The 15,644-nt window shown below is 38.0% G+C and overlaps 1 protein-coding gene across 9 annotated transcripts in view; it reads right to left on the bottom strand.

Annotated features, from left to right (window-relative positions):
• Nucleotides 1–15,644, bottom strand: part of DENND5B (DENN domain containing 5B) — a 183,581-nt gene that overhangs the window by 39,146 nt on the left and 128,791 nt on the right. For 4 of the 9 annotated variants that reach the window (XM_019452383.2, XM_019452385.2, XM_019452384.2 and 1 more), the window contains 5 exons: nt 11,343–11,436; nt 10,413–10,523; nt 7,144–7,275; nt 5,608–5,760; nt 4,665–4,743 (listed from right to left, as the gene is read on the bottom strand). In XM_019452383.2, coding sequence (XP_019307928.2) covers nt 4,665–4,743; nt 5,608–5,760; nt 7,144–7,275; nt 10,413–10,523; nt 11,343–11,436 — 569 coding nt within the window. The remainder of the gene's footprint in view (nt 1–4,664; nt 4,744–5,607; nt 5,761–7,143; nt 7,276–10,412; nt 10,524–11,342; nt 11,437–15,644) is intronic. The other 5 variants (XM_019452386.2, XM_019452387.2, XM_019452388.2 and 2 more) reach the window with 2 other exon arrangements.

The following is a 15,644-nucleotide window of genomic DNA, read 5'->3' as shown; positions in this document are numbered from 1 at the left end:
TCACTTTCTCCTTCAATATAAACACTGTGGATTCAACATTCAGCCATAGGAATTTCTTTCGTATATCTGCCTGAATCAAAGCTGCTACATAGGCAGCAAGTTTGTAGAGGGCAGAGACTGTATATATTATTTCTACAGAACCATTTACAGTCTACAGGCAAGTAAGTAGTTAACAGAGAACTTAAAAACAATTTTTTTTAATGTTTATTTATTTTTGAGAGAGGGAGAGACAGAGTGTGAGCAGAGGAGGGGTAGAAAGAGAGGGAAACACAGAATCTGAAGCAGGCTCCAGGCTCCCAGCTGTCAGCACAGAGCCCACTGCGGGGCTTGAACTCACATACTACAGGATCATGACCTGAGCTGAAGTTGGATGCTTAACTGACTGAGCCACCCAGGTGTCCTAAAAACTTTTTTTTTTTTTTTTTTAAAGTGAGCTCTACGCCCAACTTGGGGCTTGAACTCATGACCCTGAGATCAAGAGTGACACGCTCTACTGACTGAGCCAGCCAGGTGCCCCTAATAGAGAACTTTTGATGAAGATAAGATGATTGAAGAGTGACTCAAAATTCTTGGGCTAGACCCAGAATGACCATTTAAAAGCAGTATTTTCACCCTCTTCTGCATCCGACTCTACTACTTGGCAACTGATTAAAAAATCCACTGAAAGTTCAGTGGAATCTTGTCTAAGGATGCAAAGTTTAAGAATACCATCTATGTCTAAGCTGGCCAACATTAAAAAAAAATTTTTTTTAATTTGAGAGAGAGAGAGAGGAGGAGCACAAGCACAGGAGAGGAGAGGGGGTGGGGGGTTAAGAGAGAAAGAGAAAGGGGGGGGGGAGAGAGAGAGAGAGAGAGAGAGAGAGAGAGAGAGAGAATATGAATGAATGAATCTCAAGCAGGCTCCACACGCAGTACAGAGCTCAATGCAGGGCTTGATCCCATGACTCTGGGATCATGATATGAGCCGAAATGAAGAGTTGGACACTCAACTGACTGGGCCACCCAGGCACCCCTAAGCTGGCCAACATTTTTTTTTTTAATTTTAATTGGCCAATATTTTTAAAGGTAGAAACTTTTGAGTAATATGTCAAGAACAGTCTTTCTAGGATCGATTGCATCCTAAGATCCCTTCTCTGAAATAGGACCTCAAACTAGTAGGTGCAGTGACTTGGCACTGCAGAATTTAACTAAGTCAAAATTAAGACAGTCTGAAAGACGTGAAAAAAACTTAAATGCACATTACTAAGTGAAAGAAGCCAATCTGAAAAGGCTATATACTACAGGACACTTAACTACATGGCATTCTGGAAAAGGCAAAACTATGGAGAAAATAAAAAGGTCAGTGGTTGCCAGCAGTTAGGTAAGGAAACAGAGGAATAAATAAATAAGTGGAGTACAGAAAATATTAGGATAAATAAAGCGACACTACATGATCCTATAATGGTGGATCCACGTCACTCTACATTTATTTAAACCCATAATATGTACAAAACCAAGAGTGAACCTAAACTATGGACTTAGGGTAATGATCTGTCAATGTAGGTTCATCAACTATAAGAATGTACCACTATGTTAGGGGATGCTGATAATGGGGGGGGGGGGGCTGTGCATATGTGGGGGTGGAGAGTATATGGGAAATCTTGTATTGTGTGCTCAATATTGCCATGAACCTAAAACTGCTATAAAAGATAAAGTCTATTTTTAAAAAATTAAGACAATCTACCCTGCTGTGGTCTTCTCGCTAAGACAGACTTTCCATTCTTCTGCAACCCTTAAAATGTCTCTGACTCCTGTTCAGTGTTGCTTCTGAAGGAACAATAATGATCTATCATCTAGTCTCATCCTGGCTCAATGCTAGTAACAGTGGTGTTCAAACCTACTGTTTGAACTCTAAGTACACAGAGGATCACTCCTTAATATGAAAATGTAGCCTGTTTATTGCCATTAATTAGGATGCTTCACAGTTGGTAAACAAAAAGTAATTTTGGGGGGAAAAAAAACTCACCCAGATTTAAAAGCAAGTCAATAAACTGCTAATTTCTGTATAATCAGAACACACTGCTTCTCAATAAAGAAGTATTTTATTTTTTAACTAATGTTTTTATATATATTTCACACTGTCATATTTTAAAATTCTAACTTCATGGGCTGAATCATCAGAAGTGTTACAGCAATATTTATAATAAAATCTACACCTAACAGATAATAAGTTTGATTTCAAAAGCTACATGGCTTACATTAGTCCTACTTAGGATCAGTAAAAATATTTAGATTTTGTTCATTCTCTTATGACTAGCCCTTTATCAACACTTGACAGTGCAGCAAAAATAGTGACTACATGAGGCTTGGAACACGTTTGATACTTTTTAGCCTTGACTTGAGAGTTTTGCTGGCTCCACTACTGACTAACAAAAGGCCACTGCAAACAGCTGAGTCTCTGGTCTCCACCTCAACCACCCATCATTTGAGCAGCCAAAGCCATGAAGCTGCTGGTGTTGCCAGGCAGCTGCTCGCTTTAACAGCTGGACATTCTCACATGCCTCATCTGGCAAAAGAGTCAAATGCTTCCATCTCTCTGCTCAGTTCTCCAACATTTCATCCTATAAAGGGTTTATTTCTTCGTAGGAATTTATTTTTTCTAAATAGGGTAAGCTACCTTGGTTATGGTTTTATGGTCCGAACAGTTAAATTTTCTAGGAACACAGGTAAATGTTAGAGATCGTTTCAGGGCATACATGCATTTTTACTTTTTATTATTTTTGTTTTAATTAAAAAAAAATTTTTTTTTACATTTATTCATTTTTGAGAGACAGACAGAGCACAAGCGGGGGAAGGGCATAGAGAAAGGGAGACAATTCGAAGCAGGCTACAGGCTCCGAGCTGTTAGCACAGAGCCCGATGCGGGGCTCAAACTCGCAAACTGCAAGATCGTGACCTGAGCTGAAGTCGGACTCTTAACTCACTGAGCCACCCAGGTGCCCCCTTTTTATTTTTTTTAGTATTTATTTTTGAGAGACAGAGACAGAGTATGAGAGGGGGAGGGGCAGAGAGAGAGGGAGACACAGAATCAGAAGCAGGCCCCAGGCTCTGAGCTGTCAGCACGGTGCCCAACACAGGGCTTGAACCCACTAACTGTGAGATCGTGACCAGAGCTGAAGTTGGACGCTCAACTGACTTAAGCCACCCAACCGCCCTGCATTTTTACTTTTTCAAGAGAGAAAAGGGCAAAGGAGATGGACACTAGAGAACGCTTTTAAACTTGATCTCAATTTTTACAAATACAGTTACATCTTGGGACATCAGAACCTAGGCATTCTATTTAGTGGAGCTCCAGGATAACATATAGTATCAATTTATATTCCTAGCTGTCTGATTAAACACATTTAAAAACTAGGTTTCTGGGGTGCCTGGGTGGCTCAGTCAGTTAAGCATCCAACTTCGGCTCAGATCATGGTCTCACGGTTAATGAGTTCGAGACCCACACTGGGCTCTGTGCTGACAGCTCAAAGTCTGGAACCTGCTTTGGGTTCTGTGTCTCCCTTTCTCTCTGTCCTTCCCTCGTTGTGTGCGTACGCACGCGCTCTCTCTCCCTCTCTCTCTCAAAATAAATAACATTAAAAAAACAAAACAAAACAAAAAACCCCCTAGGTTTCCAACAATAAACACATTTAGGATAGTACTGCAATGAAGGGAATGGAAGGGTATGCTTCAATTATATTTGCAATGCCTTCTTAAGCTGCTGGTTGGCTTATTTTTTCAAATCTATTTTTTTTTTAACATTTCTGAATGTGCAAAATAATCTGTAACTTTATTTTTTATTTAAAAATTTTTATGCTTATTTTTGAGAGAGAGAGAGAGAGAGAGAAAGAGCATGAGCAGGGGAGAGGCAAAGGGACAGGGGGACAGAGATCTGAAGCAGGCTCTGTGCTAATAGCAGAGAGCCCCACGCAGGGCTTGAACCCGTGAACTGCAAGATCATGACCTGAAGTCAGATGCTTAACTGACTGAGCCACCCAGGCATCCTGGGTAATCTATAATTTTAGAAAAGGTTCCCAAATAGCTGATTTAATATAAAACATTTTATCTCTACTAGATTTCCACCATTACTTCTACTTTTTGTGAAATAGATGGTTATTTTACATAAAGAAAAATACATATCTACGAACCCTATATAACTCTAACTAGCTAAAGTATAACAACACTTCTAACAAGTGATGTCTTGCTGTAAACTGAAGAAGAAATATGACTCCTGAAGACTTTTGAGGCATATATACATATACATGTTTTTTCTCTGAAAGATTATTAATGATGGGTGTATAAAACTTTAAGGAAAAAAACCCAGGATACACTACAGCCTAACAGTGGTGAGAGTAAGGTATACTTGTATGATCCTTTACAATTCATTAGGGGTTTTCACATGTTATCTCATTTAATCAACATTATAGTCTTATATAGCGTAACATTATTTTCCCTGTCTTGTGGATGAAGATCAGAAAGGTCAAGTGACTATTGCTCCTTCTGCCTTACCCCACTACTGGCAAGATGGGTAAGTTTCAGCCTGAGAGAGAGAGAGAGAGAGGAGGTATAGACAAAGCCGTATCCTACTGATTCTTCCCATGGTCCAATGCCACCAGTTCCGCAGAAACAAACCAATGAACTCTCACCTGGTGATTCTGCAAGATGCTCTTGTTTCTCTTCTCTGTCCTGAAACTGAATTAAATGTGACCACAAAGCTGACTTCCCCTGAAATTACAAGGCACAAAAAATTTTTCATCTTATAAGAACTAATTAATCAAAAAATAATTTCTTATCAAAACCATTCACGTTGAAATGGCCATTTTGATGTTTGGAGATACAAGCTCATCCATTCTCAGCTGTGTAATATTCTGAGCAACTCACTCCTTGTGAAAGGAGGGTCATCCTTTGTCTCACTGAGAAGATTAGCAATAGCCTGGGGAAGGGCAGCTAAAGAGACGCCAGAAGTACGCATAGACTTCTGAACTTCAGCTCAATTGTTATTTAATTGTATGTTTAGGACTGTCTACACTGGCCACACTAGTAACCACAGAATTAAAAGGCTCTAGCAGCACAGAGTGTATTTATGTGTATCCATATGCAAAATATGTTTGTGTGTATGGAATGCCAACTATGGAAGAAAAAAGCCAGAGGAGAAAGAAAAGGGGAGGAAGAAAGAACATGCTCACAACAAAAAACAATCAGAACAGGAGATAAGAGGGACAAAAACAAAGAAACCATTTGATTTTTTGCACCCTGAATAACTAGGTACCTTAAAATGGTAAAGAAGGTTAATTCTGGCTAACAGATTTTTTTTCCTGGACAGTGACGAAAGCAGACACTCAACAGGGGATATGGCCTCTGCAGTAAATGTGCTGTTTTATCCTTTTCTGTTTACCAGGAAAAGAGCCCCAAACCACCTCTTAATCATGGGTTTTATTTTCTTTTTCTGGAATTAAAAAGCCTATGGTGCATTTCCCGTTATCCCGTGACAAAGAAACATACCCTTTAATGTTTATCTTTTTCTCTTTGTGACATTTCTTGACAGGGTTCCTAACGAGCCACATCACCAGGACCTCCTGAGACTATTACCTGCTTAATCTGCAGGCCGTGGCTCCATATCCTTTCCAGCAGGTCACAGAGACTGGCGATCAAGGTGTTCTCCTCCAAGCCGGTTATGTTTGCTTCTCCATGGCCCAGTTCCACTGCTTCATGTCCCATCTTCTCCACCAACATGCGTTTTGTCTGAGAACATCACATGTGGTCACAAGTGTTATCCCAGTAGTGAAGTAAAAAAGCCAACAAGTCAACTACTAGATCAGACACCTGGGTTCCTTTCATTACACCTTTTTTTTAAGATTATTTTTTTTTAATAGGCTCTACACCCCACGTGGGGCTTGAATCCACAGCCCCGAGATCGAGAGTGGCACACTCCACCTACTGAGCCAGTCCCCCATCCCTTCATTATACTTATAATTGTAGATTTTTCATCACTTTGGGAAAAGTATCTTAATTTCTGTGGTCAAATAACTGCAGTAATATCACATATAGTTTTATTATTTTGTCAGACAAATACGGGGTCACTAGTGGGAGAATATGATATTATATGAAAGTATCCTCAAGTAAACATTTATGATGGACAGTTTTCAGAATACTAGCTTGAATAACTTTGGGGAATCACACCAGACCCAGGAAATGGGAAGAATGTGAAACCCATCCTGCCACTGCAACTAAGCCTCCACTGCCCCTGCACGTTGGCAGACTGAAGGTACCTGCAGTTAGCTTTGACTACACTTAGGCAAAAACGACAACACAAACAGCTCTAAATTTTTTCAGAACTCCCTAATTTGTGAGTGAACCAGGTCTCTTTTTCCTTCCTCTTTTCCTCTTTTATCTTGTCTCTGCTCATGAGTATGCACCAGAAAATAAAAAGGAAATAGAAATTAGTTTCAAGTAAGCAACTTACAGCAGTCTTAGCTGCACTTATCAAATGTAAAGTGAGAGAGAATCTAGTTCTTTAAGGTCGAGACCATCTCTCTGATTCAACACTGTATGCTGATACTGAAACCAGTGTATATACTGAATACACAGAAGGTACTCCAGAAGTGACTGTCAAATAAAAGAATGGAATTACTGGCTAAAATGATGTCCTGAATTTTGTCAGTTTGTATTATCGCCTTTGATGAACACAGCTATCTGAGAAGAGACTAGTGTGTTAATATATACAAACCTAACCTATAGCTAAGGTCTTCTTCCTCATGGGTATACATACATGATGGGCATGAACAAGGTTCTACACAAAAACCGTGTTGCCTTTCGCATAAGATGACCACATTCCTGACACAACTTCTGACTGGCTTACTATCCTGTTCATGTTGGAGAAAAAGACAGCAATGACTGAAGAGGTGAGAGAAATTGTGCAGGGCTCCCATGTCACTGATTCTATGGGCAACAGAGAACCCGTGAAAATTCATGACCTCAGTAAAGAGTACGTGAGGTTTATACCCCAGGAAAAGTTTTCTTCGAAGAAAGCTGCAGGCTCAGATGGGAGCTGATTCAGTTCATCTTAGCCTCACAAATGGAATTAACATGATAGCACACCGTCTTCCATCAGTGAGTAATACGTACCTTCATTCTACATTCTTTTAATAAGCCTTCTACAAATTTGCAGTTGGTCTGTGCAATCACTGCAGGAGAAAGGTCTGACAATTTGGGTTGCCTCAGGTTTTTTCCTAAACTTCGCGCCTCTTGCATATATTTCTAAAAATTAAAGAGTATTTTTAAATACGTAAACATCAGATACTCTCCTTTCTTAACATTACACAAATAAGTGCAGAAACAACAAGATGCAAAGAAGGCCATAAGTGTATTCATGCAATAGCAATTCAAGTTTTAGCGCCACCTAAAGGCAGAGGGCATTCGTACTCTCCTCACTTTCCAAATGTTAACCCCTGTGAAAATGAGGGTGACAGAAACCTCATCAGGTTAAAACACATTCAAAATACGATGGAATCTAATCTCATCTAGTTTAATCTTTTTACTGGGAATATCCGAGGTTGTGATTAGTCAGGAGCATGATGGGGATGAAAAAAATTGGGGTTTCTGGATTACTAATCCAAGGTTCTACAAGAAACCAGTGATTCTCAGATCACTGGTTTCCTCCTCTCCCCACAGATCGAGACTGAACACACTCCTACCCTCTTGGGCAGTGCTCTCCAACCCAACCTTTTGCTTTTAATCAAGTCACAACAGTGAAATCAGGAGCTCTAAAACCTGGTTGCAACTAATTTTATAACCTCAGGCATATTTGCTTACTTGTAAAATGGGCATAATACATGCCCCCATACCTCACAAGAAAGACCATGAACTCACTCTGAACTTGTTTGCTACATTCCCCCCTTCCGTGCCTTGTTCCACAATCAAGAGAAAGTGGAAACATATTACTTTCAGAGAAGGTGATGGCTCAGAGAGTACCACAGAAATCCAGTCCACTGCTCTTGAGCTTTAGTTAGTGAATGTCCAGGAGGAAAAAAATCACTATGGGTGATTACCACAGGACGCTGGTTGTCCCTCTTCTTTCTGTGCCACCTGCAAAAGCTCATCTACATACTTTACGTTTGCATCAGGACCACGGGGCAGAATCTCCGCAAAGTCCAAGTGTCTTAGGACCATTTTTAGAGAATAACTACTCTAAGTGATATAGTAAAACTAGCAGTTTGTTGAGGGGAGAGAGAGATTGTAAGCTAGCACATCCTCCCACAGGCACATATGTGAAATCTATCTTTACTATCTTAAGGGAAGAATTTGATATTGTAAGGGAAGATGTGTAAAATCCTTTGCATTCTTTAAATAAAAGGGAGTTTGTACATTTAAAATATTTCCCTTTGGAAGACAAATAATCTGCTAAATCTTGTACAAATTTCTAAAAAATCCCACTGATTAGGGATTTGGCTGATCAGTGTACCTGCTACTGCATAAACAGAAAATGTTTCCTTTCTAGCGCAATCATTTTAAGGAAAGATTTTTAAAAAATGAACGCTACAAATACTTAGTTTCCATTATATTTGTGTCTATATTTTTGGCTTCAAATCTTTTTTAGAAGGTCAAAGAAAGAGGGAAAATTGAAAATGAGAGACAACTATCACCACCAGGGAAGTTAAGGGTAATAAGGTCTACCAAAACATCCTGAAGGTTAGTTTTCAAAACGCAGGAAATGAAAAGCTTCAGCAAAACCCACCTGAGATACAAGGCAGAGATCCTATATGAGAATTATAACACCTGCATTTCCTAACATTTCAGGTGGTATAGATATTATCTGGATTATTACAAATCAGAGATAAAAGGCTGGTAAAAACAAATGTTAACTGGCAAATGTTAAAGGGGTTGTTTCTTCCCTGTGTCTGTTCTTCCACCTTTAGGACTTGTGCAAATGCAGAGAACTACTGTGACTCAGTCCTCCAGAAGAGTGAAGATTCAGTCTTAGCTTAGGAAGAAACACTGGCTAGAAGGAGTGAGGAACACTGTCAGGCTAGAGACTAGAAACAGGTCTTGGCATTTGTTTTTTCAAAAATATACGAACAATTATGTTATTAAGTAAATAACTGGATTAAGAATAAAGCCCTGTTAAAGTGTGCATTCTATTTTATAAATGAAAACAAGCTAGAATGGGGTTATCCTTTGACTGGTCATATTTACCAAGTACACAGCACATATGGGGCAATATGATTATCAGCCAACAGCGAATGCCATAGGGCCCAGTCTTCTCCTGAACATCTCTGGTGAAGCCATGGAATGAGCAACATTCCTCGGACATGCACACAGAGGATACAGGGGGTGGCAGGAGGCCCTTCCTCACAAGAAGTGAGGCTGCCTATGTACATTGCAAGAAATAGAGCACTTGCCTTTATAGTAAACAAGTGATGATAAAAATGTAATTTTCTTTGGGGCAGTTGGAGGAAAAGGTGTACTTTAAGGTGAAAAGTGGAGAAGAAAGAGAAATCTTTCACAAGGAATGTCTTTATAAGAAGTTCATTTTACTACTAAAAGGAAGTGACCCCAGATTTCTTCTGAGATTTCTACTATGCTCTTCTTCATTTCTGTCAAAGCCAAAAATAACAAACCAGGAGTCCTAAGTTCCTCTTGTCCTCAGGTGAGGAGTTGTTGAGTGCAACCTGGTAAACAGGGTTACTGGGAAGAGGACCAGTTTGGCTATCAGCAGTCCTGGGCTATAGGCCCAGCTCTGCCTTGTGTGTCCATTTAACTCTGGGCAAGTCTCTTGGACTTCATGTAATGTTGGACAAGGTGACCTCAAGGGTTCCTCTTAGAACTAAAATTCTATACTGATGATCTGCTTTTCTTACCACATAAAATACAGACCAGGAAGAGAGGAAACACGTTTCAAAGTAAAACAATAAAAAACCAAACCAAAACAACAACAACAAAAACCCTCAAAAAACAGATCAGGAAGTTCATTAAAATACTGTGGAGTAAAACCCAGCCAGAAAAGAAAAACTGCTCAAAAATGAATTATTTCTGAATTTCTGCAAAATACTTAAAGGGAGTTTGAACATTTAATATATTTCTCCTTTGAAAGAACACAAGGGCTACGTCTGGTCCCTCCACAACTCCCCCCTTACCTGTCAAAATACCACTAATAAGGAATCTGAATAATTAGTTTTACCTGCCAAGAGTTCAGAATTACTTGCATTAGCGCACACCACCAAGAAAAGGTATCAAACATAACAGGAAGTGGAGAGCAAAATGGAGGGGCTGACAATTCACGTCACAAGGTGATGTGAGGCTCTACAGCTATATGCACACACACATGTGGATAATTCAAGGACACCAAAGACAAGATTCAGGAACATCTGCAAAGCACTTTCAGGCAAAGAACATACCAGGCAGCACTCAGAGAAGGATTTTTTAGGAAGTCGTGCAGGAGGAGGTAGACCCTGATCCCACTCCCAGAATGCCATGGAGTTCTGACAGACCAAAAGTTCCCCGGAAGGCTAAGAGGATGGAGAAGTGCCAATGACAGAAAAGCCAAAAAAAAAAAAAAAAAAAAAGAAGGACAGGGAGAAAAAGACCAGCAAAATGTGCATGCATATGATATAAAGTCACAGCAAAAGGGAGGGGAAAGAAGAAAATATGATAGCACAAAGAAAAGCACTAGACAGATTATGCTTCAATTTTAAAGAAAATGTTTAAAATCATAAATGTATGAACATTTCAACAAAAAAGCAATAGATATTTGGAATGATGTTTTCTGCTTTATTTTACACATCTGAGTTTAGAAAATAGTTAACAGATCTTCCGATTGCATTTTTCTTTGATTACAATAACCAAAACTTACTTATAATTATTCAAATGTATAACTATGCTTGTATTTTTAAGTAGTACAAATAAAGCATAAAAATCTTAATTCAAAAATAATTTCTAAACACTTTAAAAAATGGTGTCCACAATTCAAGGATAAAGCACAAGGAAATGCATCTTTATTCTAGGTTTAAATTATGCTTGAAACTTAAAATATGTTTCTTGTATACTTTTTCCCCCCACAGGAGACATACTGACCAAAAATGTATCCTAAACTTAGCCTTTACTTGATGTGGTACACAGGGAGACTTGTTTTAGGGCCGTATTTTAGGTGTATTAAAATTACAAAAAGGTGTTCTTTTAAAGTCAGTACAAAAGGATTACTATTTTAAAATAAAACAAAACCATTCTGTAAAGAAATCGGAAGAACTTGCACCATGACAACTGCTGAGCTGAGTAAGGCTAGTTCATGGCTCTTGTATGGAGGCGTCCTGGGAAGGCGGCCCACATACCTCCCTCAGGTCGTTGTCCAATCCAATGTGCTCGGAATGTTGGCGAAGGCGGTCTTTCCTGCGCTGCGCCGTGGCGCTCCGACTCACCCAGCGACTGGAAAAATAGCCATACCCAAGAAGGTGCAGGTTAAAACAAACAACAAGAAAGCGATCACTTATCTCTAAAATAGAAAAAATGTACTGTTTAAAAGACTAACAATACTTATTTTTCAACCAATTCTTTAAATATGTAATGTCTTTATTGTAATGTAATTAAATACCACACAATACACCCATTTAAAGCATACAATTCCAGTGGTTTTTATTATATTCAGAGACATGTAACCATCACTACAATCAGTACTTTTTAAAAACTGAGGTTAAAAAAATACATACTATCACCTCATAATGATCCTCTCCTTTCCACTTTACTGTCCAACAGAGCCCCAAACCCTGGATGAATACTATCGTGTAACTTCTCATATCTATAGTAGATTAGTGGTTGATTTGTCATGCCCTTTATCACCTGTCTCCCATTCCCCTCAAAAACTGTTCCAAACCTTTCGCTTTATCCTCAAGGGCCTCCCCTCAATTGCCTGCCTTTGGCTTAAACGATGTATACACAGACATTTCATCTTTCTTCTAATCCCAAAGTATAAAATATACTGGCCATAGCTCAAAACTATTACTGCCACCTGTAAGAAACTCCTTGACTAATTCTCTCTTGCTTTCTTCAACCTGCCGCATTAACTATCTCTTTCTTTTATTTTTTTAAGTTTATTCATTTTGAGAGGGAGAGTGTACAAATGGGGGAGGGGAGAGAAAGAGGGAGAGAGAGAGAGAATCCCAAGCAGGCTCTGCATGGTCAGGTCAGTGTGGGGCCCAATGTGGGGCTTGAACTCACGAACCATGAGATCATAACCTGAGCTGAAGTTGGACGCTTAAGCAACTGAGCCACCCAGGTGACCCTAGTCATCTTTTTCTGAATCTCCAATTTTTCTTTCTCAACTGAATAATTTCCCTTCAGCTTACAAGCATGCTGGTCTCTCTCTTGACCCTCTACAGTTATGTGTAAGTTTCTTGCTTCACTCTTTCCTGTAAAAATTCTTAAAAGATTACATATAAGGCTTCTACTTAGTTACCTATGGATGTTCGGTTTAGCTCAAATAAGCTTCCCCCGACAATGCTCTTGAAGCCATTTATATCCTTAACTGTCATATCCAATGGCTATCATTCAATTCTTAGCTCACCCAATCTCTCTGCTACACTTAGTACCATCTTATAACTCCAGTTATTTTCAACTAAGTCAGTGTTTCCAATGGGGTCAGTTCTGTCACCTTTGAGCCTTTGTCCCTGAAGTTTCCTCCCAATTTCTATTCTTTCAGATAGCTTCAATGTTACACAGAAAATGTTCTTTAATTCTTTCAATTCTAAACTGTTTGCCCTTCTTATACTCCCCAATTTTATTACCTATCACATTGTGTTACAATCACTTATCTCTATTCCTATAAAATCCTCTCTACTATAAACTCTCGAAGAGCTGGTATGTCTGTCACTGTTTTTTTGGCAGTCTGTACATCACCTGGACTTTCTATAAATACACTCTAAATACATAATCAGAAATCCAGTCTAACATTTAGGCTTACAGACATTCCTCACAACATGTATGTAATAACAAATTGTTTCCTTAATCCAAGACTCATAGTTTGGCCTTTAAATGTTCCTAAAATTAATGTGTCTTCTATTCCATATACATGTTTAATGTATAAATTTTCCAAAAAGCTTTTGAGTTAATAACAGATCTTACAACCAAGAGTTAATCAGGATCAAGTAAATGTGCTCAAAACAACCTAACTGTTCAACAGTAGGGGGTGCTATATAATGAAATATGTAATCATTAAAAAAGCTGCTAGGAATATTAAGATAGGAGAATGTTCATGGTACAATAATGAATGGGAAAAACAAGATAAAACATTGTATAAATAATCTCCTAATTTTGTGAAAAAGTAAACATGGACATGCACACCATGATCTATGCAATGAAAGAGCATGACAAGAAATGTTGACATCTCATGGTGATGGCATTATGGGTGTTTTAAAATTTACCCTATCACTTTCAAGTATTCTAAATTTTCTAGTGAGCGTATATTATTTTAAATCAAACCATTTTTAAAAATTTCTCAAATCTTGAGTTATCCCCATGACTATGTATTCATCACACTTTTCTAAGAATATCTACTCTTGTGTATATTCTTGATAGCACAGAGCTATGTAAATTTTAAAAAATGAATTCATACTTTTGCCACTCAGGAAAAGTCATATTGTATTACTGACAGTTCATCATTTTTATTTTTTTATTTAATAAAGTATGCAATTTACAAAAAGCTTAAAATAAGAATGCAGCTTCTTTTGTTGCTTTTAAAATAATTTATGCATGCCTTTGGTTTCAAGCTTCTGAATCATCTCATTTCAGTCTGCTATTTAGAGGAACACTGAATAATTATGATAAAAATGACATCAAGAAAGGTAGTCCCTCTAAAAATAGTTTAAAAAAATAGGCTTTAAAATAAAAATAAATAAATAAAAAAATTAAAAAATAGGTTTATATTGGGACAAAAAATACCAAGTCCTAGTGATAAATCGTTGAAGTAGAGACCTTGGAAATGTCCCAATAACGAAGTATTAAAGTAAGACTGTAAAAAGGATACAAAGAAAACTGGGGTGACTGAGAAGGAAGATCCAGAAAAAAAGAATATTAAGGCACTGACAAAGAAAGATTCTTCAGTTGATCAAACCTTAGTTAGGCTTCTGAACCTTCTCCTAGGTCACTCTGTGCACTTCCTTATAAAATCCAGTTTTGACAAGAACGTTGCTAAGTCAGTTTAGCAGGAGAGCCCCCATCCTCAGTATTTGATCATTCTCAATGTCTGATCAGTTTCTACATCATCCATAACCCCCCAGGTGATGTCTGATCACCCAGGCCTGCCTTCAGCAAGAATCCTGTCAGGTTGGTTTAGTCAAAATCCACCCCTCACCTTACTTTTGATGTTTCCTCTTAGTAAGTTTTTTTCCACTCTGCTACTTGACTATAAATTCCTACTTACCACATATTGTATTTGGAATAAAGTTCAATCTCCCTCTCTCCCACTGCAAGCCCTCAGTGCAACGGTCCCTACATGGCCCCCCTTGAATAAAGTGTGTCTCAAATCTTCAACAGGAACCATGAATATTGTTTTTCTTTCACAACTCTGAAGCAGAATATAAACACCAGATGATAAATTTATATAATAAACAAAGGGGAAGTATAAGTAACAAAATGTATAAAGGGCTGGGGGCTTTGGAAATAGCCCTGTAGCAAAAAAGGTCAGTAAAACATAGTAAAATTTGTTCAGGAATTTAAAAAATTAGGGTTACTGGACAGAGTGGGTCAAATAAATAGTAAAAATAGACTATAAAAACAAGCCAATGAATTTATATAATAAATAAAGAAAAGGAGAATACAAATGGCAGAACAGTTTCCTTGGCAGGCAAAAGTGGAAAAGGCTTTAGGTAAAGAAAAGGGTAAATATTAATTTACATGATGTAAGTAGCATCTCACTATACACTCCTGTGGGACAAAAATTTTTAATTTTGTTTCTATTTTATTTTCAAAACAAGGAAATGATCATCTGCTTGAGAAAATTATGATGAACTATACCCATTCCTGGTCTTGTCAAGGAATTATTTTGTTCTTTTCATTATTAAGTCTCATTTACTAAGCATATTGTTGCCAAAGATGATCACATTTGCTGAAATACTAATGATTGCTTATTTGCTTTTGTTTCATAAGCAGCCTATGAAATTCTAATAGTTGGTCAGCCATTTGCAGAGGCATGGTTATAAATCTCTTTATCCTGCCATGAGTTCTTAGACCTTTTCTCTTTCAGACTACAATATACCTGAAAATGTAATGCTTAGGGCTCAACCTTGGGATTATATACAAGATTAAAAGCAAGAAAATACTGCAGTAAGATTTTAAAGTTGAAATCTTCCCTATTTAACACTCCCTACACTTCCCTTTTCTGCTTTATTTTTCTTCACAAATCTTATCACTACCTGATAGGTTATTTATTTTACATATTAAGTTCCTTTGTCTCCTCCTCCTTGAAAGCAGGGACTTCTGTTGTTTTGTTCACTGCTAAATTCCCAGTGAACAGGACACTGTCTCACATACAGTAGGGGTTCCATAAATATTTGATAAATAAATGAATGAACAACCTAATGCTATTAAAAGGAAATACTATTTAAATGAAATGAAAACGACTTAAATTAATAGTCCACTAA

Source organism: Panthera pardus, unplaced genomic scaffold (assembly GCF_024362965.1).
Source record: "Panthera pardus isolate Hobbes unplaced genomic scaffold, ASM2436296v1 HiC_scaffold_6, whole genome shotgun sequence".
NCBI lineage: Eukaryota > Metazoa > Chordata > Mammalia > Carnivora > Felidae > Panthera > Panthera pardus.
This window is presented reverse-complemented; position numbering and strand designations above follow the sequence as displayed.